This window comes from Anser anser, assembly GCF_964211835.1.
Source record: "Anser anser genome assembly, chromosome: 10".
In the NCBI taxonomy this organism is placed as follows: domain Eukaryota; kingdom Metazoa; phylum Chordata; class Aves; order Anseriformes; family Anatidae; genus Anser; species Anser anser.
The window spans coordinates 20,433,443-20,454,786 of record NC_139730.1 but is presented as its reverse complement, the minus strand read 5'-3'; the positions used below and the strand labels follow the sequence as shown (position 1 = coordinate 20,454,786).

Genomic DNA, 21,344 nt, shown 5'->3' with positions numbered 1-21,344 from the left:
CACGTTTTCACTGCAAGATGTTCAATAATGAATTGCAGTGATCAAGGCTACAGATTGTAGTTCATTGGTCAGCTGGTTCAGTCCTGTGGCCAGTGATACATACAAACTATTAGCCAGTCACAGATAGGAGAAGATATTTTTTCCAACAGAGATTTTTTAAGTACAGAAGATAAAAAATAGCTCAGGAGGGTTGTCCAATTTCACAGGAAAGAAAAATTGTCTCAATACCCATAGGATGTAATAAATAACGTTTCCCTTGTCTGTTGAAGATCTGAAGATCTGTTCAACTTGGTTCAGGTTATTTTACTTTAACTTCCAAAGAAAATGTTCAGCCTTTTTAGACATTTAAATTAGATCAGTATTTAGTTGTCTCATTATAAAATATTCATTGCTCTTTCATAGAATAGCTTACTATAAAGCTAGCTTTGCAGTCTCAGCTCAAAATTTACAGTATATCTGATACTGTATCCACTTACTAAAGTATTAGCCTTCTACAAGAAAATCACACTAGTTTTTTGTTGTTGTTGTTGTTGTTTTTTCTTTCCTGACAAATATAAGAACATTACATCTATAAAGCTCTAGACAAGTTAAGAATTCAGAATCCATTATCTGGAATATTTCCCTAGGGGCTTTTTTAGGTAATCCTGGAACTAATTCTGTCCTGTGTGCTTTCTGGTCCAAAAATAGCTATCACTTTAAAATTTCAGCTATAAAAAGGACATATAATGGTATTTTCAATGCTTTTAATGCTTCCTTTTTCTCAGTAAGTATAAGTAGCTATATTTCAGCTTGTCTTTTCAAAATATTCACAATCTTATATCTGCTGTATGCTGTTAGTACTGATGAATAAGCATTTCTGACATTTTGTACACGAGCAGATAGTCAATGCTTTCAGTGTTAATTAAGTCGTTTCCTGCCGTCTGAACAGCTTCATCTTTGCTGAACAGTTCTTATGATCAAAAAGCTACAGGTTGGCTTCAATTCACATATACAGTATCTGTGGATGCCACCAAAAGTTATGCACACAGATCCAAAAAATAATAATAAAATCCATTATTCTAACTTTGTGGATGACTAATCTTGTACAGATAAAACCTGCTAGCCATCTGTGGGAATTTTGACTGACAAAGTTTGACAAGACTCGGCTTTTAAACAGAAACTAAGAATAGTTTTAATCTTCCTTTGCAGTAACCACCTTTGCTCATTTAAACAAGCTGCATCAGTCATTGATATATGTGCTCTCTCATCCTTTCCTCTAGGGAAAACTGAGGCATATTTGGAAGCAATCAGGAAGAACATAGAATGGCTAAAAAAAAACAACAAACAAGGTAACAAAGAAGGTATGAAGTAAACAGCCTGGACATTGGGATGGGTACCGTATACATTACAAAGCACGTAATTTATATTCCATAACTTAACATTATGTTACAGGCTAAATAATAATAATATGAAACTGTGCTTGTCTGTATTATAGTGATAATGGGTGATGTTAGAGTTAAATAATACAGGCCATGTAAAAGTTAAATCAATGTATGAAAATAGCGAACTAAGGCAAAGTCATATGAACTGTCTCAAACAGCCATTGGCCATAAAACACACGGTGACTAACCAGTTAGAAGTTAGTCATGTGCTGTCCAGATAGTCATGGTGGTCTGCCTGTCACCAGATAATAGTAAGTCAATTTTGTCAAGTGCTTCATTTGTTAGTTCAACATACCTTTTAATTATGATTTTACACACAAGGTAAACATCTTTTTAGATGCCTGGATTTGTCTACCTATGTCACTAGCACTGTAATATATTGGATTACAGCCCAAACTACTCTAATGAGTTGTATCTCTCACATGTAAAGCTGTGTAGAAGGGGAGCAGTGACAGAAGGAGCTACACAGGGTATGCTCACCAGCTGCTCCACTATTTGACTCTTCCTTGGAGGCAGGACTACATGAAAGCTGGAGGGAGGAATCTAACAGCAGCAGGATTTCAAGCTTATTTTTCACAGATCTTTATTTATCCATGTCATGTTTTCCTTCAAGATCTTATATAAAACCAGCTTCCTATCCCATCTCTCTGCTATTGCCGGGGCTTCTGCTGTCAGCTGCTCTTTAAATGAAGGTTCCTAGCCAAGGGATCCATCCCTGGGGTATGAGTGGAGCCTGGCGAGAAGAGTCCTTCATGCACCAGCCAAGCAGAAGGGGATCTGAGATAAGATTAGCCCTGGGTAATCTAACCACCCTCTCTGTGAGTTGAAGCATATATGAATTACATTTCAGAGACAAGTGCATGTCTGCAGCCCGACACATTAATTTTCCTATACGGAAACTCTGCAATGGGAAGGACTTTTTTTTTTTCAAGCCTACAGTTATTTTTCCAATCTGAAAACTGTTTCCTCTCAATGGCAACAACTGAAGTTAGCAGCAGACATACACATTTGCTCAAGAGTTTTCCTGACACTTCTAATAAACATTTCTATTTATTGGTGTACTCATTATAATAACTATATCTCAGTCACATGTGATTATTTCTCTGTATCACACATACTGACAGGGCAGCCCCTCACTCCTCTTCATAGTAACGTTTCTTCTTGCACTACTGCAGCCTGCAAATGGCTGCGACTACAGATCAATAGCATTTTATCTGCCTGGGAATGCATTAAGATGTACTGATGTTAATACTTCCAGAAAATGGATCCATTGTGTTACTGCTGAATGCATGTCTTTCTGTGTAGATGGATTTTCATTTACATTAAAATATCTGTCCTCTGGCCTTAAAGTCAGTGTAAGTTATAACAAAATTAGAATGCAGTTCTTACTCTTCCGATACATTATTGTTATTGTACCTTTTCCTTACTTTTTATTTTTATAAAATGCTAATTCAGTTCTCCTGGGATGATGATAAAGGAAGTACAGTCAGAGTAAGGTTATCTAGCAGTGAATGCATTGTGTTGTGTTTCTTCAGTACAAGATTAGGTGTCATTTATGTGCTCATTAATTATTTCTCTACTTCCAGCTAGTACCTGGGAGCTAGCAGAAAAATGATTCACAAAGTAATTCATGTATTAGAATGACCAGTCTTCTCTACCCTTATTCATGGATTGTTTATTCACAGGATATACATGAAGAGGTTTAGGTTTGCTTCAGGAAATGTTTGTAGATCTTTAACTTCGGATGAATTTCACTGGAAGTTAGTATTCATTGAATGACTAATGACCTTGGAAATGTTCATTTGCAGTTTCACAGTTTAAAAATATAAATTGCCTTTTTAGGAGGCAAGTAATCTTCAGTGGTCTGGATGATTTAGAGAGAAACATGTAAAGGCCTAGATTTTGGCCTGACTGGCTTTTGTGTCCAGAATTTGTTTTGCATATACAAGAAGAACAGAAGTCTGTTCCTCTGACTGGCTTGATCTCCCAGACCTGGCTTCATCTCTGAAACCAATGCTCGTTTAAGACAAGCTCCTCTCCTGTGTAAATAAACAGCTCTCCCACTGCTAGGTGTAGGCTGCTGTGTATTCTATTACTTTTTAGTGTCCACAGAGCACAACTGTGAGTCATTTAACTAATACATGCAAATAGCACGTTTGAATTTTTCACAGAATACTTAGGCAGTTTATAGTTTCATGATGCTAACGGTAGCCAATAAGGAACAAAAGTAAATTCTGTGATTAATTGTAGGATGCAATGGCAAATGGCAAGATTTGAATATGCAAACAAGACCTCACTTCATTTACTATAGCCATTTCACAGCTTAGTGTAATGCTGCAGCTGTTGTGGTGAATATAAATTGAAGCTGATTTTTCTAATTCCTTGCACAAATTAATAGGTTGTAAATAAGCATTAGAAATTGACAGACCATTACCAAGTTCTAGGAAAAAAAAAACTGAATTATACTGCCATGAGATATACAAATTAGCCAAAATTGGATAATATCTTAATGGTTATAATCTCATGTAGAATGTATTTGTTTAGAAATTAAACCTTTACATCTCCATGTAATGATCAGAGAGTTGTAAATACTATTCTATTTTAAAAAATAAACCTAGGAATTTGAATGTGGTTAATGTGGATATTATATTATATTATATTATATTATATTATATTAATTAGTATTTATCATTCCATCCATTTCCATTCCATGGAATCTTTCACTGGAGACTCTCATTCTATCAACATGAATCAAATCTCACACCCTTATTACTAAATGGCTATTTAATTCCCTATTACTGAGATAGGATGAAGACACAAACTGTTTATATTCTCTTAAGTAATCCCAATAACAGACTGGAAATGAAATCCTGGCTTCAGTACAGCAAATGGTAAAATTAACTCAGATATGGACAGGACGTCCCTGCAGCAGTAGGGTGTTTTGAATATCTATTTTCTGTATTAGTCACTTGAGATTACCTTATACTGTTATAGAAAAGATCACAAGCATTAATTTGCTTCTTTAATGTCTATCTACTTCTATCTGGTTTTGGTCACTTAGCTGTAAAAAGACAGAAAAATTATTTTCTGTTTTGTTAACAATGTGCAGTTTGAAAGAGTCCTTCCATTTATATATGGTGGTATACATTGGACTACATTCCAAAGTTAGTATTAATACCTCTTGAAGGTACTGTCCATGGAATAAGTCACTTCTACTGAAATTTTCAGGATGAATCTGTTTTTATGAGAGATACTAATTAATTTAACCTAGTATGAAACCTTAAGACATTGATGTTATCCCAACTACTAACTTGTGATTCTAACAAATTAAGCTTTATATTTTATGCAGTAAATTATGTAACTGAAACATTTATGTGTTTATGTGGGAATATACTGGATCTATGCTTGGCAGAGTTAAAACTACACAATAAGTTATTAAAATGTTGTTTAATGCATATACTATGAATCATGCTGCATAGATGCAACCATCTATCAGAAAATGAGAAAGGATCTGTCTGCGCTGTATTGCAGATTGACATACAAAGACTGTCAAAGACTACTTTGAGAGTAACACGGTCATAAAGACTACTCTGCAGTATTTTTTCAAGTCAGGATACTATGTTCTGTATGAAGATTAAATAATTATATCATGTCCATTTACTTGCAGAAATTTGCTTTCTTGAGTTTTCTAAAAAGTCAATTTTAACTGCAGGTGTCTGTAATAAGTGTAAATTTTACTGGGATTTTTATAGTAAACAGTCAATTTAATACTTTCATTTGAATCCATGAGAATTGTGAAAATATTAGGGTTTTTAAAACAGCTTTTCCATACAGACTAGGACACTAAATCTCTGGACCTGAAAATATTCTTACTTTAGTGTTTACCAGCAAGCAATCAAGCACAACAGATGATTACTCTTGAATAGCAAAAGAACCAAGAGATGTAAGAAGACATTGTGTAGGTGTTTTTCTTTTTGTTTTTCTTTTTTTTTTGTTGTTTTTACAAGTTGCATTTATAGTGAACTCTCTCTTGTTGGATAAAATGCATTTATTGGTAAACTTTGCAATGGCATTGCTTCTTAAGTGAAGCAATATAATGGTGATGACTCACTGTGTAAATGAATTCTTATTTTTCAGATTATGATCTTTCAAAGCTGAGAGATTTCATTGATCAGCAAGCTGATGCGTATGTGGACAAGGGCATCCTGGACAAAGAAGAGGCAGATGTAATTAAACGCATATATGGCAGCCTGTAAAAAGCTGATGGCTGCCAAACACGTAGAAAACAAGTATAGCTTCCCCTCCTCCCAGCTCAATGACTTATGATCTGTTATTTTGAGGATATCATTAGAAATGCTCTGTTTACATTGTACTGATAACTTTCTAGACAGAAAAGAGAAGCTGTAGTGCTTCGTGCACAGACTGCATACTGTATTTTCCTACACTCACAAATCAAACCTAAACTCCAAATTCTAACACTGAATTTCTATTTGACAGGGTAAATTATTATGTAATGTTCTCTTTGATTTATTTTTTGTGTTTGTTTTACTTTTGTAGATAAAAATATCATTTCTGATGGACAGGTCTTTTAATGGTACACCTTTTTGCTCTCACTCCACTAGCTTTCTATAGATGCAACTATGTAAAGGGCATTATTAGAAAATAGTTCATAGTTCTCTAAATAAAATATTTGAAAATAATTTACCTATTAAAGTTTTCATTAACATTATTTTACATCCAGAAATCTTGTTTTAAATCCTAATATCATTTTTTCCTTGACCCTTTTTCTGTTTCTTTATGTAGTATTCTATTACTTGAAGCATAGTGTCATTAGCTAACCGATATATCTTTAACACTACAACTGCCGCCTTTCATATTAAAGAGCTGTATTCTCCCTATTGTGGCTTCATTCAGCATGTATAAATGTTCTTTGGTACACCATTTTATGATTGTATGCATTAGTTGAATCCCTTATCTGAGTAGCCTGATAACGAGTGTAAATAGCCATTACTTTCTTAGGGGGAAAAAAAATAATTAAAGCCATTTTGCAGGGAAAGGAGAGCTTTCAACTGGAGATACTTTTAGGAACATGGGTCCTGTTTTTCAGAAAGACTTAACTTAAAAAACCTATCAGATCTCAGCATCCCTGAATATCAAGGCCATGGTCTGCTTACTGACTTTGCTCTGTGTTGAGCAATATAGTTTTGGAAAACTATTTTTGGCAAATATATGCTATCTCTAGCCAATTACTTGGTACACAAAGGGTGAAAAAGGGAAACAAAAATGTCACCCTAATTCTTCTCTCTCACCTTAAAGAGCTTATGAAGAATGGTTTAAGAGATCTTTTCATATTTAAGCGGATGGATGATTGTATGCATGAAGAACTCATGAAACAAGAGCAAAAGTAAAGACATTTTTTAAAAAGTAAATTCTAGACACAGTTCCTAAGATGCAGATCCCAAGACTTATCCCATGCAGCAGTCATTTGTCTAAATGAACTCCAGGAAAGTTCTCTTCTCTTTACTTACTGGTTCTTCATTGATCGTTGAGGCTATCCCTCCTATGATTAAAAAAAAAAAAAAAAAGGAAAGAAAGAAAGAAAGAAGATACTTCCAAGATTGCTACAGTCAAAAAGTGTTAGCTGATGCAGAGATCAGTAGCCACCTACCAGTGAAGGGAGACTTAAAGAGTACTGCTTGCATAGCACAAAGTTCTCTACGTGTTAAATGGTCAGATCATTTCCTTTCTTATTTCCTCAGCACATTTGGACACAAAGGTGGATGAGGAGATTTGAACAATATTTCTCAACCAACTGAAATAAACTTTGGCATCCCTGCAAAACATAAGTTATCAACTGAACATTATCAACAGAACATTATTGGTAACAAATATTAAATAAATGTGATAGCAAAGAGGTGTAACAACATATCTCTTTGAAAACTGATGATACATAAGCCAACGAATGCATCCAAAAATTACATCTTGATGTGGATCACTGAATTGCAATATCAATCTCTAATGGTGATATTTTTTGCTAAGGTCAAAAATAATACTCAGAAATTTAGTCAATGTAAACTTTTATTTGAAAAATAGTCCCTTAGAAAAGCAAGAGAAAATAATTAGCAAAAAATAATTCATGTTATTTTGAATCATTGTATTTGTTTTCTTCTAAACCCTCTATTTTTTTATAAGTATTATCATTTGCTAATGTTCCCAAAGAACAGAATGTCTTCTTGTTCCTTTAGATCTCATTTTTTGTCTGAAACAGCTTGTGACTTACTTTCTTCTGTGACTATCACAATGAAAAAGTGGACTCTTTCCCAAATCTGGATTTACAAACAACATCAGGAGAAGAATAACTATCGACCTTCACAGTTGGGGAAGTGATAGTGATCTAAGATCTGCAATTTTTAAAAAAAAAAAAAAAAAGACAAGGTTTCCTTCCCCAATGGCTACTTTGTAAAAAGCAAACTTTCTTCTCCTGTCAATATAATGAGTAGTATAATAATATTTTAAATTTTTGTTAGAAATTGGGTTCTCCCTTTGGCCTCTCAGGCATCTAAGCAGGATCCTGGTACTAACGGAAATATATCATCAACCAGCAACCTGTGATTATAACAGTTTGTGTCCACAAAAAGATTGGTGTAATATTTTTTAATCTCTCCTTTTGCCAAATCACGTAACTTCAACAAAACATAGATGACATCATTTAGCAAAAATGTCCAATTCAGAGCATGCACATTCTTGGTCCTGTTCCATGCTTACCCTGCTCCTCTGTATCATCTATGGTACATATGTAGACATATTAGACCTACGTGATGTCTAGCTGACAACTGAGCAAGCCTTTTGATGGCTAGATAAGCAGTCTCAGCCATGGTTCTTCAATCAAGATTCACTTCCCATCCTGTCCAAACCCATTTAACATGTTATTTGAATTTTTCAAATACTGGTTTAATTGCTGGTACCTCAAACAAATGTCTATCATTTACATCACCTTTCAGAACTAGACAGTAAAAACACAGCCAGCCAGATGAATCACACTGTATTTCTGAAAGGCTTTGACTTATGCTAAATAAAATCCAGCTTAGTGACTTGAGTTTCAACCTGCAATACAGACCAGTCCTTATTTTGAAGGAACACTTGGAGCACATCGACACCAGACATCTGATGCCAGTGTATTTAGTACATAATTTGCAAATCTTATCCTGTCAGTACTTTTATTTTTCTTGTGAGAAAGGTATTTTCAACACCTGCACAACTCTGGTTCTAAGACTACAAAAAACAGTTTCTATGTTGTTTGCATCTCTGCTGGATCTTTCAGAAAGCTTTCACTCTCGAAATTATCACTGAAAATGTAACAAGTACGATATATATGGTATTCACATTTTGGGCTTTTCTATTAGACTATTGTTTCTGACACTATATTAAACACTTTACTACAAGCTATGATAGTACAAGGCTGCTTTTGTGCGTTAAGGAGAATGCATCTTTTCTTCCCGATGCCCAGCCTTTTGAGGAAGGCCTCAGCATGGAGCAATAGGAGTTCATCGCTGATGTCTGCAGGAAGGGGGAGGCCCCTCTCTGAAAACATTAAGAGGAACTATAGCACCCAGTAACTGCAGGTTTGTCCACCACAGAATAGCTGTAAAACAAGGAATATAATCTCTACTGTGTGTTTTACTTCTGCCTAAAATTTCCTCATTGGTAAAAATGCAAAGAATAAAGTTGAAGTATGGGAAGAATAAAGGTGGAGTGAAAAGCCAAATCTACAGGAAATATACAGGATGATGTATAAATAAAATATATAGGAAACACTGTCATTTTATTAAGTAATAATGTGATGGTGGGGATTAAGATATTAAGACATTAGTTATCTTGGAGTCTTAGGAACCTGTTGTTTATGGAGCAGAGAAACTCCATCTTGAATTACTCTTTCTGTATTACAGAAATACTATTTCCAGGCATCATTTTCTCTCAGCTTTTTTTTTTTTTTTTGTGGGATCAGCACTCAGCCAGAAGCCAGACAACTCGCCACCGCTGCTGAGAAGAACCTGAGGGCCCGTCTGGGCCCAGCTGCGTGCTGGGCTCTGCAGCTCCCACGGCCTGCTGGGAGGCCCTGAGGACACAAAGAGAACTGCCTTGGGTCGTGTGGGAGTGCAAATAGAGGTTGAGGTCTTGTTTGGGTTTAGTTTAGTGCTGGGAGCTGAGCAGTGTGCCTTCAGGGTGCTCCAGGTGGGAAGAGAGCTCTGAAGAAGTGTCTTCGTGGCTGCAAGACCTGTCCCTGCTGTGTGGCAGGCAAGGAGAGGTGTGGAGCAGGCCTGTCCTGGGCTGTGGCTGGCAAGGTAGGGCCTCCTGCAGGCAGCCTTTGTCGTGGTTAATGGTGGAGCTGAAATCCTCCCTGTGAGAATGTGCTTGTTTGGAACAGGGGAGATTAGGTAGGTGGCTCTGCTGAGCTACGTCCATGGTCTTGCAATGGGTGCTGCGTTGAGTGCTGGTGCAGTTGGGCTTCCTGTGAGGAGAGGCCCTATGGGTCCATCCTGAGGGCTGCTGGCCTGAGCTGTGGGGCTTGACTGAAACCTGCCTGCATAGCTGCTCCTGTCTGAGGAGAAAGGTGTGTGGCGGTGGGTTTCTGCCCATCTCCTGTTCCTTCTGGCTGGCAGAGGAGCTGCTTCTAATACCCTTCTGTGTGGCTTTCCCAGTCAGGAAGCCTACATGTGAATGGTGTCACTGATACCCTGTTGCCTTTTTCATGGAGGTCCTTCATCCTGTGAGCATGGTAGTGCTCCTGGGAAGCGCGAGGTGAAGTACAGTTGTCAGTAGCTTGACTGGCCTCATATGGCTGCTTGAAACTGTGCTTGTGGTGCAAGGAAAGCTGTATTTCTGACCTGTTTAACAAAATATGCTAGTCTTTGGGGGCTGGATAAGTGGTATTAAAATTGTAAATCTTCGGCAGGAAAAGCTTAATCTTTTTTTTTTTCTAAAAGGTTACAAAAACACATCTGGGCCTTAAGCTGGAATCTCTTTCAGAAAAGTTTCTTCTGGCTCTGGTAATGCCCTACTAGAATTAACTGAAAACAGTGGAAATTAGTATCTAAGCAATAGACGTAAATCCCCATTTTAAAAATACAGAAAGAGCTAAAACTAACTCAGCAGTTCCACAAGAATGAATGCTTTCTTTACTCTCAACTTTCCCTGCTTCTTGAGAATTTGTGTGCCACTACACTAGATCAGAGCTGGAGACATCCTGAATGAGTCTCCTGGATTGAAATTCCTGCAAGCTCTAGGGACATACTAATTCATGCCTAGATTTGAAATTGTATTTCCAGGGCTTTTAGAGGCTTATTTCTAGTGTTAAATTTTGAAGCAACATTGAAAGCTAGTTACTGTATTGCAGGAAGTTTTCTCTTCATTTGAGCAAAGAATAAACTATACAGGTGAACTGATGAACAGGTAACATCTGTCACAGCAGGGATGCAGCAATTCTTTACTGAAGAGTTTTGTGAAGCTTGTCAAATAATTGAGGGGAAAAAAAAAATCCAGGATGATTAACAAGCAGTTGCTCACATATTAACTACAGGGTGAAGAATGAATGCAGTTTGCATTCAGCATTCCTGAGCTTCAGATGAAATCAATTTGCAGACCTGAATGCTGACATCTTAGAATAGTGAAGGCTTACCAGTGTTTTTCATTAACTTTAATGAAAGGTTTTGGTTGACTGCACAAGTAGATCAATTAGTTTTTAGGAGTCTCATTAGTAGTAAATATTTCTCAAACAGTAAACTCTTGGGTTAAGAAATGACTTCATGTGCTTAAGGGAAGAGGCAAGGGTGGAGCTTTGTATATAGTAAAGGAGCACATTTGCCTTAAAATTAACATTTAATAGCTCATGTAATTAGATAAATCATTTTTCACAAAAAAGTCTAGAACCAAGCTGACTTCATAATGAACAAACATTGAAATTTATTTATTAAATTAAAACCACACGATGTAACTGCACACAAGAACACACATCTGATATTTCAATGCTTTATCTTACAAAAAAATAATCTCTTGCTGTAACGCTTCCCTTTCACTAGCCAATGTTTGTAGACAGTTCTTTAATAGTAAAGGCTTTAACTAACGAAAACAAGCCAGACTCCCCTTCCTAGAAATAAAGGATGTTCTTATAACCACACAGCCACGTACAGTTCAGAGGCAAGTTCTGCACCCCTGAAGTAGACACAACTTCCACAGCAAGCTTGCCTGTGTCTGCAGAATAAGTAAACTTCCACTTATGGTTTTGTCATTTACAAGCAAACTTACTTAACATCTTAAATACTTAAAACAAATTTCACTTTAACCAGTATTTACAAAGTCTTTACTAAAGATCAACATCCTGCGTAAAGGGTGACCTCAAGGATATATTGTTGCTACCATGCTACAGTTTGCACAGAAGGGGTATAAAGGCCATTGCTAGTTTTGGAAGGCTTCAACCCTTTGTTCATATAGCATAAGGACATTAACCTATGGAAGGCAGAAGAGGTCATAATTTCAGTGCAATTACCCATTCATGACTTGTATAAAGTACATCATGATGATGAGTCCAAAAGACTTTTTTGAATTATTGACCATTTAGTTCTGTAAGAACTGATTTCATGGAAAGTTTTCAGGCCATCCCATCTGTCTTCTAGTGGTGATATGAAGAAGTTGCATAGGGACCTTCCTCATTCTCCTCTCTAGAAAGGAAATGATCATAATCATCAGATCAGGGACAGATATCATGCCTCAACAGTACAAACTTATTAAAATGTGAACAACCACTTTTCCTAACTGATCAAAATAGTTAAGAGTAATTTCCTAAAAAGAACACTGTTGTATACTACTGTTCATTATACATGCCTGGAATTCTCATTGCTTACAAGAACAGAAGGCTAAAAGTAAGTAAAGCTGTAAAGGTTCCACAACATCAGGATGTTTAGAGCTTAACTATTTGTGGTATTACTGATTTGGCACTATTATAAAGGATAAGCAAGTAGAGAGCATGCTGGAGTTCTATTGTTCTATCTGTATCTATTCTATTCTCCCATTTCTCTTCAAAAATAGTATTTCAATTCTACATTTGCTTAAAGCCTTTTGAGTGGCAGAGGATGCAGATGGGCAAATGAGGCAGTAAGGGGAGTGATCCATCAGTTGTATCTGTCTTGATGCTGCAAGGATTTTCCCTGAGTAGATCTGTTAATATATAATCCCTGTGCATCACCCAGTATTGAGACTGATCACTTGGATTTTCTTAGTGGAAAATAGTTGCCTACAAGCTCTAGTGTGATGACTGGATAAACCACAGTAGTATTGCTATTAAACATCCTCAGGAAACATCAGTCTGCTTACTGCTTACTTGACAATACCGCCCTTTTAAAAGTGTTCATATATAAAATGGCAGTGCAGCAACTGGTACTAATATGAACATGTTAAGTACTACAAAGACTATCATTTTCTAGTAGTATGTCTTTAAGGATAGGTTCAGTAACATAACTTGGAAGCTGCTGTCAATTCTAGCGTGTTGGTGAGGACTGAAAGACTTCAGTTGTTGTACTGTGAGCTTCAAAGGATTTATTATTCTTAATGCTGTACATGCCTGCATACAAAGGTACTGTTACTCAAATAACCTAATAATGGTACAGGGTATACTATGCGTTTCAGTCATGTTCCAAATGCCATCATGCTGACTTCTTCCTGCTAACTTCTAAACACCATTAACTACTGCTTAAATTTTGTATACCCCCCTAGAATACAAACGGGGGAAAGCATGGAGTAACCAAGCAGCTGAGTAACTTGTTCTCATTTTCACAATCTTCCTCTTTTCCTGAGTAGTCCAGAAAAAAAAAAAATCTTAATCCAAAGATATTTCTTGAATTGAAACAACTTGTCAAAAAATTAAACCTCCCAGAAAATAAAGTTTTGAGTTAAACTTGCAGTTATTGCAGGGATATGTGTGGCAGCAGTACTAGAAAATTAGCCTATCAAAGTAGCAGAACAACTACAATCTAAGCTGTTCATACCTACTTCTCCTGTGAAATATGTCCTTGAACTATGGGCTCACATGGCAGTCTTCAATACAGGGCAGAAGACTGGCATTTGGGTCACAGCCAGCTTTGAGGGGTTTCTGTATGTGGTGGGACGTAAGAATTATGTAGTGGGTGACTGTGCTTGAAGCTAAGCAAAGCCGTGACTTGCTGTAATGTGCAGAATAAACTTCTAACCAAGGCTCAGGAATGCTGCAGTTGGCAAGACAGTTTATGGCATTCTGTCCCAGGCTGCTGCGCTTTGCTAAGCGAAGAGGTAATGGTCAGGAAGTACTACTACTGTAGATCTTCAGAGTTGTACATAGCAAGTACAGCTTATTTCATACAGTCTAAAACCAAGCCAAGCTTTATATGAAGTAAGATTACATAGTAGCTTTGGTCCATTGTCCACAAGCAGCAAAATAGCAGTGTGTGTATGTTGAACGACTGAATCTTCCTTTACTTTTAAGATGCTTAAAATAGTGAAGTGGTTAGTCACTGTAACATTCCCCTTGAGACAGAGGGAAAGGAACAGCAAAGCATTACAGTGTTTTATAGTTCTGTCTCTTCCTGAATGCTGCTGCCACTTGGCCCGGCAGGATGCAAGCACAGAAAAATGCCTACTGCAAGCTATTGTATGCATCAGGCCACAACAACAAATGCTAATAACCGCTTTCATAAGACTGAGCACACTTGTGACTGAACAAGGAAATTTCAATCTAATCCTTAGATGCTTCTAGCACCCAAACTTAAACAAGGCACCAATATGAGCTCAGCTTCTGGAAATGTGAGTCTCCACAGGTACTGTCCTTTATTGAGGTATCTCTTTTGTGAGCTGATGGCTAATGATGGTGAACAACTATTGGACAAATTAACTGAACTTGCTGAAGCATTTAAAACTTGTAACACCATATTCTTTCCTAGACTCAGTTCTAGGCAACAAAGCTGGTGACAACATAAGGTTCTGTTCCAGTGCTGCATGCCATTTAATTATATTGTCTCATATAAGCACTGATGATTAGAGAGGCTCTATTCAGTTACAAGGTTTTCAAAATCAGTCACTGAAAAATGCAATTGCAGAAAGGTGTGACCTGTTCCAGAAGCATACATTTGGCCTTAAGAGTTCTAGCCTATCACACTCTGAAATCCTAAGTACCCTACAAAGAGCTTGCATTAGATCTCTGGTGTTCTGTCTGATATAATAAGCATCGCTAAACTCAATTTCAGTTTCAGCATCCTGAAACATACCTAATAGCATTTTGGGCAAGATGAAGCACTAGCATTTTCTCAAGCTACTAACTTGTGTGCCGTGTGTGGAATAAAACGAGTATCTTCCATAATATGCAAATATAAGAGTTCTCTAAATATGCTACAAACAACTTGTGCATTTTTTGGCCTATTATAAAAATACTGTCCAAAACAAAAACAGGGCTTCCTGTCTCAGGCTGCTCACCTAGGGCTGTATCTTGAATAAATCTGCTTGCTACAGGGATTCATTAGACAATGACTTCTTGGTCAGTGAAACTCCAGTAAAAGTAGTATTATGTGTAGGTCTAGATGTATTTTTCCATGAACTAAGAGCAAAAGGCAGTTAGCACAAACTGAGTAGATCACATTCTACGATCTCTAGCACTTGTCTGCTTGCATGGCTATTGAAGCTTAACTTATCTAAATCTGTACCTGTGTGCTCCTCACTCTTTTTACCTAACAGCGAGAGGCTTTTGTTGGGATTAAGTTAACTTCAGAAGTTAATATATTACATTCCTTTGAGAGTACTGAAATGAGTTCTGCACCCCTGAAGTTATAATATTCAAGAGTTATAATTAAAGAACAATTCACCATAAGCCCCCTTTGTAGCACAGGACTGTTGCTGACTCTGAAATAGATACCTGTACCTAAGACAGATACCAGGTAAATGTGATCAGAATTGGTGTATGTATGTGCATGCATTCTTGGTGACTTTAAGGCAGACCAAAGTAAAGAGCCATTTGAGATGTCATAACATCTGTCAAATCAGGCTGACAGGTACGGTGAGATGTTATGACTTCAAGTTTTGGAGCTGATTTAAAAAAAACTGCAAGCAGAAGCAGATGTTCTTGGTAATGTAACTTGTCCTACTGCATTCCTTGTTCCTGGGAAGGAAACTTTGTAGTGGACCCTTGCTTCCTAAACTGTAGGTTAAGTAGTACAGGAAGTGGATAGTAGTAGTGGTGTGCTGCCTGTGCAGTGTCATTTTCAGCATATAGACTTTGCCACAGCATGAGCAGCACCAAAGTGAATTTTCTTCTGCAAACTTTGTTGAAGGGATGTTAAAAACAACTGCCTTCCTCTGACAGGAACCACAGTTCAATTTCACTCACCTTAACTGCTGGGTCAGCACCTACTCTAATGGATGTTAGATACACATCTAATGATCTGAGAGTCATCAGCAGCGCATATTTTGATAGGAATGCTCTCCGTGGTTTCAAATATAATAATGTAAATGAAAGAGTTTGAAGGAAGAGGGATTTGAGGTACAACAGCATTTTTCTTTCATGTGATCCAGTCAAAACAAAGTAAGTGTGCTAGCAAGATGTAACACTAAAAGCTGCCCAACCTTCCCTGAGAGAGCAGCTCTAAATTGCTGCTGTTCTAGCAATGGGGAGCTGTATATGGAGTACAATAGATTCTTCAGTTGTCTTACAGGATATTTTTCCCAAATGAGGCTTATCCAACTGCTAAATCTGGTGTACTGTTTCCCTTCAAGTTTCTGTCTGTTGAACTTAGTTCAAGTTGATGAAATGACCCTTTACCTTTTTGAAAAAAAGGGACTATGCTCAACAGATTTGGTCCTGGAAGGTATCGGTATTTGAAGTGAACTGGGATGATGAAAGAAGCTTTGTATCAAACAACTTTCTGAAAGCAAAGTATGTATCTGCTGGCACAACCTCTTTCCAGATCTCCATGTGAAGAGAAGTGATGCGAGGTCCCTGCAGTCATACCAAACTGGGTTTGCTTAAATAGTGCTCACTTACATAGCGAGACGCTTTGGAGAATACTGGCCTTCTAGCTTTCATAGGATGCTATTGCACTTCTATGAACAACATACGCTGAGGCAGCTTTTAACTGCCATGTCAAGGCATCTGCTAGTGGTGTACTGTAATTATATTTTGTGCATGATGATTGCATAGACTTGCTCTTGACAAAACTACAGCTGCTGAGATACTCCACAGAGAGGGTCCAGCTTAGACTAAAAAGCCTTCAGGATGAAATTAAGATGCTTAGTACTAAAAGTTGCATTTACCTGACGCTGTCATCTTTTAGTTTTCTGGCTGCTTGTTTGGATAACTTAATCTGCAAGTCCAATCTCTGTAGAAAATCTTTGGCAGACAGTTCTTCTGGTGCAGTGGGCTGATTGTCAGGTTCTTGAGGACTGGGAGAAGAACTACTTTCTTCCTGAACTGTCACTGGGCCTTCTTCACAAGAAGGGGAGCTGTCAACAGTTTCATTCTCAGGAGACTCCAGTGAATTAAGTCCATTGAACAGTAATGGTTTCTCTGACATAACAGGAATATTCAGGGTTTTCCTCAGAAATATACAGTCATTAGTGAACAGTTTATTTGCCCTCTTTATTTGTTCCATCTGAAAAAGATAGGAAAAATGTAAATTATTAGGTTTTGGCAAAGTATAAAATGCCACCTTCCTGAAGTACTACAGTAACCTTTAGTTAGAATAAGACTATACTTTTGCAATGATTTCATTAAAGGATTTTTTTGCATTCAGAGACTTCACAGTGGATAGTAAATCTTAGCCTTGTTAACTCAGCGTTCTAGCTTCTTCCTTGCATATAGACTTGATTCCATTGTATTGGTCTTCCCAGAAGTCTTGTACTAGTTGAAGATGCATTTCTTGAATAGTCTTCCAATCTCTGTACAGGCTTACAGGAATAACTTATGAAAAAAAAAATTATATGGCAAAAGCACTGCTGGTTTGGTTTTCATTAGAGTAAGGCTCAGAACTGCTAGCAGCTGCTATAGCTAAACTACTTTAAAAAGCATGGATAAACAAGGGATGATGGTTACCTTGAGCATCCTAGGTCTTGCTGGTTTTGAATAGTGAGTACCACAAATGTTGGAAGAGCTGTATACACTTCATCCATACTGCTCTCCTCTGTCCACAGCTGATGTAATACATTCAGATTCAGCTGAAGTCCTGACTTTCAGTGAGGAGTCAGGCAGTGAAAGGGATGGGAGATTCTAAACAATTTCTGATACAGTTACATAGACTACATGCTGCATGTGTCCAGTAAGCTGATTCTACAGCATGATTAACAAGCTCTTGTGTGTCATAATGCATGTTAACAGCTGCTGCATAACTTAAATACTACTTAGGCAACTTTTAGCCACAATACTCCATAGCCTACTCATCAGCAAATGTTATCTCAGGACAGAAGCAAGAATTCATTAGATGCATCTCTCTCAGTACTAATGTATGAAGACCTGATTGTTCCATACTTAATGCTATTTTTAATAGCATCTCAGGTTGTTCTACAGAGAAAAAGCCCCAGCTGCAGTTCATACTGCTTCCCTACTAAGAATATTAAGTTCTTACTCATCAAATTTTCTTCCAAGTCAGTAAGTTAATGGCATGGTTGGATTTAATAGCTGAGTAACATCGAGTGTCAGAAACTCTTCAAGTAAGAAAAGCTCATTACTGTCCCAGCTCCTGAAGACTGGAGACTATTTTTGGTGAACCTTACGCAGTTTAGAGCCTGTTTAAGTTTCCTCCCAAGCAGAGTACTATCTGAAGGCCAATAAGAAAGCTATGCGACTTAGTAACAAAATCAATAATGGCCATCAGGTGCAAGTTTAAATGTCTATTTTCAAAATTTCTGAAAGTTAGTGCCTTTCTTGATAGTTATCAAAATAATTTAAAATGCCAGCTGGAGCTCTTCTCAATTAAAAATACAATATAAGATGAAAAATAGCTATTTCAACTCCAGTTCTCTTATCAATGGGACTAGGAAGCTGATGCTTCAGTAGCTGATAAATAATGCACTGTACTGCTCTTCTCTATCCTACTGCACTGTAATTCTACCTCTGGTTAATTCTTCCTGGAATATCTTTTAAGTAATCTGGTGGCGTTCTGCACTAAGTAACAATGAAATAGGAAATATGTCTCTAAAGAATGTCCTTTGCAATCCTGAACATGTTACTTGATAGTGTGCACTATATTCTACTCTTTCTACAGCTCTTACTCATACATTCATACGTGTATTGCCTAAGTAGCAGGTAGTTTACTTAGCGCTAGGAAAACTCACCTGATTTGTTAGCTGCAGACCTATAATAACAAATATTGCTCTTAATACTGTAACTGAAAATGCACTAATGCATAAACTGGTGCAGAATTCATCCAAACCGCTTCCACCAACAGTGAAACAAGTAGGCCTCATCCTTCTCCCCCACTAGAAGGGATACCTTTGTATGATGGATACAGTACTCTAAGTGAACCATAAATATAATACTAAACATGTGAGCTATTAATTCCAGAGTTAATTTACCCAAGCGTTCAAAGAAGATCTAGTAAACATTATGCAAGATCAATGATATTTGGGGGGAGAAAGGCAGCAGAAGCTGAGGCCAAACAAAGCAAAGTGAACTCCCTCTGTCCAACGTGGTATTTTCATGCATCTTAAATTGCCTATACATATGTCAACTCAGGCACTGGACAAGGATGTCTTTTGCTACACAGTAATTCCCTCTGAGGAAAAGCACATGGGGGAGCTTCTAAAACTAGTAATGCTGGAAGTAATGGCAGCCTAAGATAATTCTGATGTTCCACAGTACAGCAACTCTCACTTTCAGATCAGTATACAGGACACAGGAAGCAAGTGTAATGGCTCCTTAGAGGAAGCCGGTCGTTGTCATTGTGTGAATGTGTAAGATTCTTCATTTTGTTTAAAGCAAACATGTCTGTATGCATTCATACCCTGGGCTGAAACCATCAAAACATTAACAAATGACTAACTTGGTAGTACCCATAGGTTAAACTGACATGGAATCTTCCTTTCTCAGTTTCAGTCTAATGATGCAGCTCCCGTTCCCTAAGCAGAATACTGGCAACACAGAATCAAACAACAAATGAGATCTTCAAAGCCAGCATTCACATTTTAAATGCATCAATAGCACAGCAAAAGTTTATTAACTTTGTTCACATGATGGGTTTATGGTTTGTAAGTTAAACACTTAAGACTGGTTAAGTTTATCTACAACTTTAATTTAGCTGAAATTGTAGAGTGTTTAGAAATGCCTTTTTTGAAACTATTTTGTAATTCATGTACATACTTTTCACTTGCTGCACAGTGAAAATACTTATGTTTTGTTCTTCTCTCAGAAGTGTAAATATTTAGGCCAGAGACTATCCATCATGGAAAGTGTTACCAAAATGTAGTAATATAATAATAATAAAAAAAAAGCAGCAAGGGTCACTTTGCTCTGCCTCAGTACTAAGAAAACCTTTATTTTAATGTAGACCACTGTAAATTCAAAATGCCACTAACTCTGTCAACATCATTTTGTTAAGCTACTTTCTATTTCTTCCCTTAAATATTCCTTTCACAATGAAGGCTGAATGCTGTTGAAGTTTATTGAATCTGGAAGGCCTTAGTAGATCTTTCTGAGCCAGAGAAGGAAATGACACCCATTCCAGGCAGAACCTCCTAATTCAGGACTGCATTGTACCTCTTTCTCTGGAATGAGCCCAACTGGGAGGTGCTCTTTGCAGGGAGTGTGAAAGTGACATTCGCTGTGTTACCAGTGCCATGCTGCTGACTACGATCAATTGTCTGGCCCCCAGTGGTTCTGTATGTTGGGACTACTGAAGCTGCATTTAGACAGCTCAGCTGGTAGCTCGGTGTGCCCCAAATGAACTGGGATGACAATGTGAGGCGCGGTGTCAGAGCCTGCTGATAGACCAAGTGGCCTGTGCATGGAATGGGCTGGCCTGAGCCTCCCAGTGCTTTCACAGGAGTAAAGTCTCCTCTCCGTAGGGAGCGAAGCAGCACCGCTTCTTTAAGTCACCTCGGGCTGGCGGTGGTTGGCCGATGGGAGGATTGAGCCCTGAAGCTGCTGACAGATACTCTCCGGGTCACAGCTATGTGTCAATCTCGACACAAGGTGTTTTCTCCAGATAACCGTAATGGCCCCGTTCTTCACAGTCTGCAGCGAGCGTAGCGGTGGCTTGCCGTGTGAGCAAGGGCTGGTCGCCGCGCTGAGGTACGCAGCCCGCGGGGTGCGGGTGCTGCGGACACCGAAAGCAGCAGCAGCGCGGCGCGGCTTCACGGCGGCCTCGGGGCCCGGCTCCCCCGGCTGCCGCCCCGTCCCGCTGCGGCCTTACCGTGACGCCGTACTTGAGGGCGATGCCCTGCAGCGTGTCCCCGGCGCTGAGGCGGTGCTCCACGTAGCGCTCGGCCAGCGGCGCCGCCACGCTCGCCGTGCTGCCGTACGAGCGGGCCTTGGTGCGGGCCAGCCGCTGCGACAGCTCGGCCTCCGACTCCGGCCCGCCCGGCGGCTCCTCCCGCAGCGACTCGGCCATGCTCCCGCCGCCCCCTCAGCGCCCTGCGCCCCGCCGCCCCCCGGCCATGGCGCGGGGCCCGCGCCCCCCCCCTCGGCCGCCGCCCGCCGGCCCGGTAACGGCGGCAGCGGCACGGGGCGGGCTGGCGGCCGGCCCGCCCTGAACTGCGCCGCGAGCCGCACGGCGCCTGCGCGGGGGCGGCTGAGGCGGGGCGGGAGCCGTGAGGGGAGCGGGGCGGCTGAGGGGAGGTGGGAGGGCGGCGGGGGGACCCGCGGGCTTCTGCCTGGCGTGAAGGGTCGCGGGGGGGCTCCGGGTTTTCTGTCAGTGCTCG

At 39.0% G+C, this 21,344-nt stretch overlaps 2 protein-coding genes across 3 annotated transcripts in view; one reads left to right on the top strand and one right to left on the bottom strand.

Moving 5' to 3' along the window:
* SCG3 (secretogranin III) overlaps positions 1-6,121 on the top strand; it is a 29,249-nt gene extending 23,128 nt beyond the window's left edge. Inside the window, exons 11-12 of one of the 2 annotated variants that reach the window (XM_083850044.1) lie at positions 1,260-1,340; positions 5,559-6,121. In XM_083850044.1, the coding sequence (XP_083706170.1) occupies positions 1,260-1,340; positions 5,559-5,677 (200 nt within the window). In that variant the 3' untranslated portion in view covers positions 5,678-6,121. The remainder of the gene's footprint in view (positions 1-1,259; positions 1,341-5,558) is intronic. The other variant, XM_083850045.1, reaches the window with a different exon arrangement.
* Positions 6,122-11,357: 5,236 nt separating this feature from the next.
* LYSMD2 (LysM domain containing 2) lies at positions 11,358-21,047 on the bottom strand. The gene is given in 4 exon segments (XM_083850058.1): positions 11,358-12,136; position 16,746; positions 16,748-17,083; positions 20,837-21,047. Coding segments are annotated over 4 exon segments (618 nt in total). The 5' UTR covers positions 21,035-21,047; the 3' UTR covers positions 11,358-12,053.
* Positions 21,048-21,344: the final 297 nt, after the last annotated feature.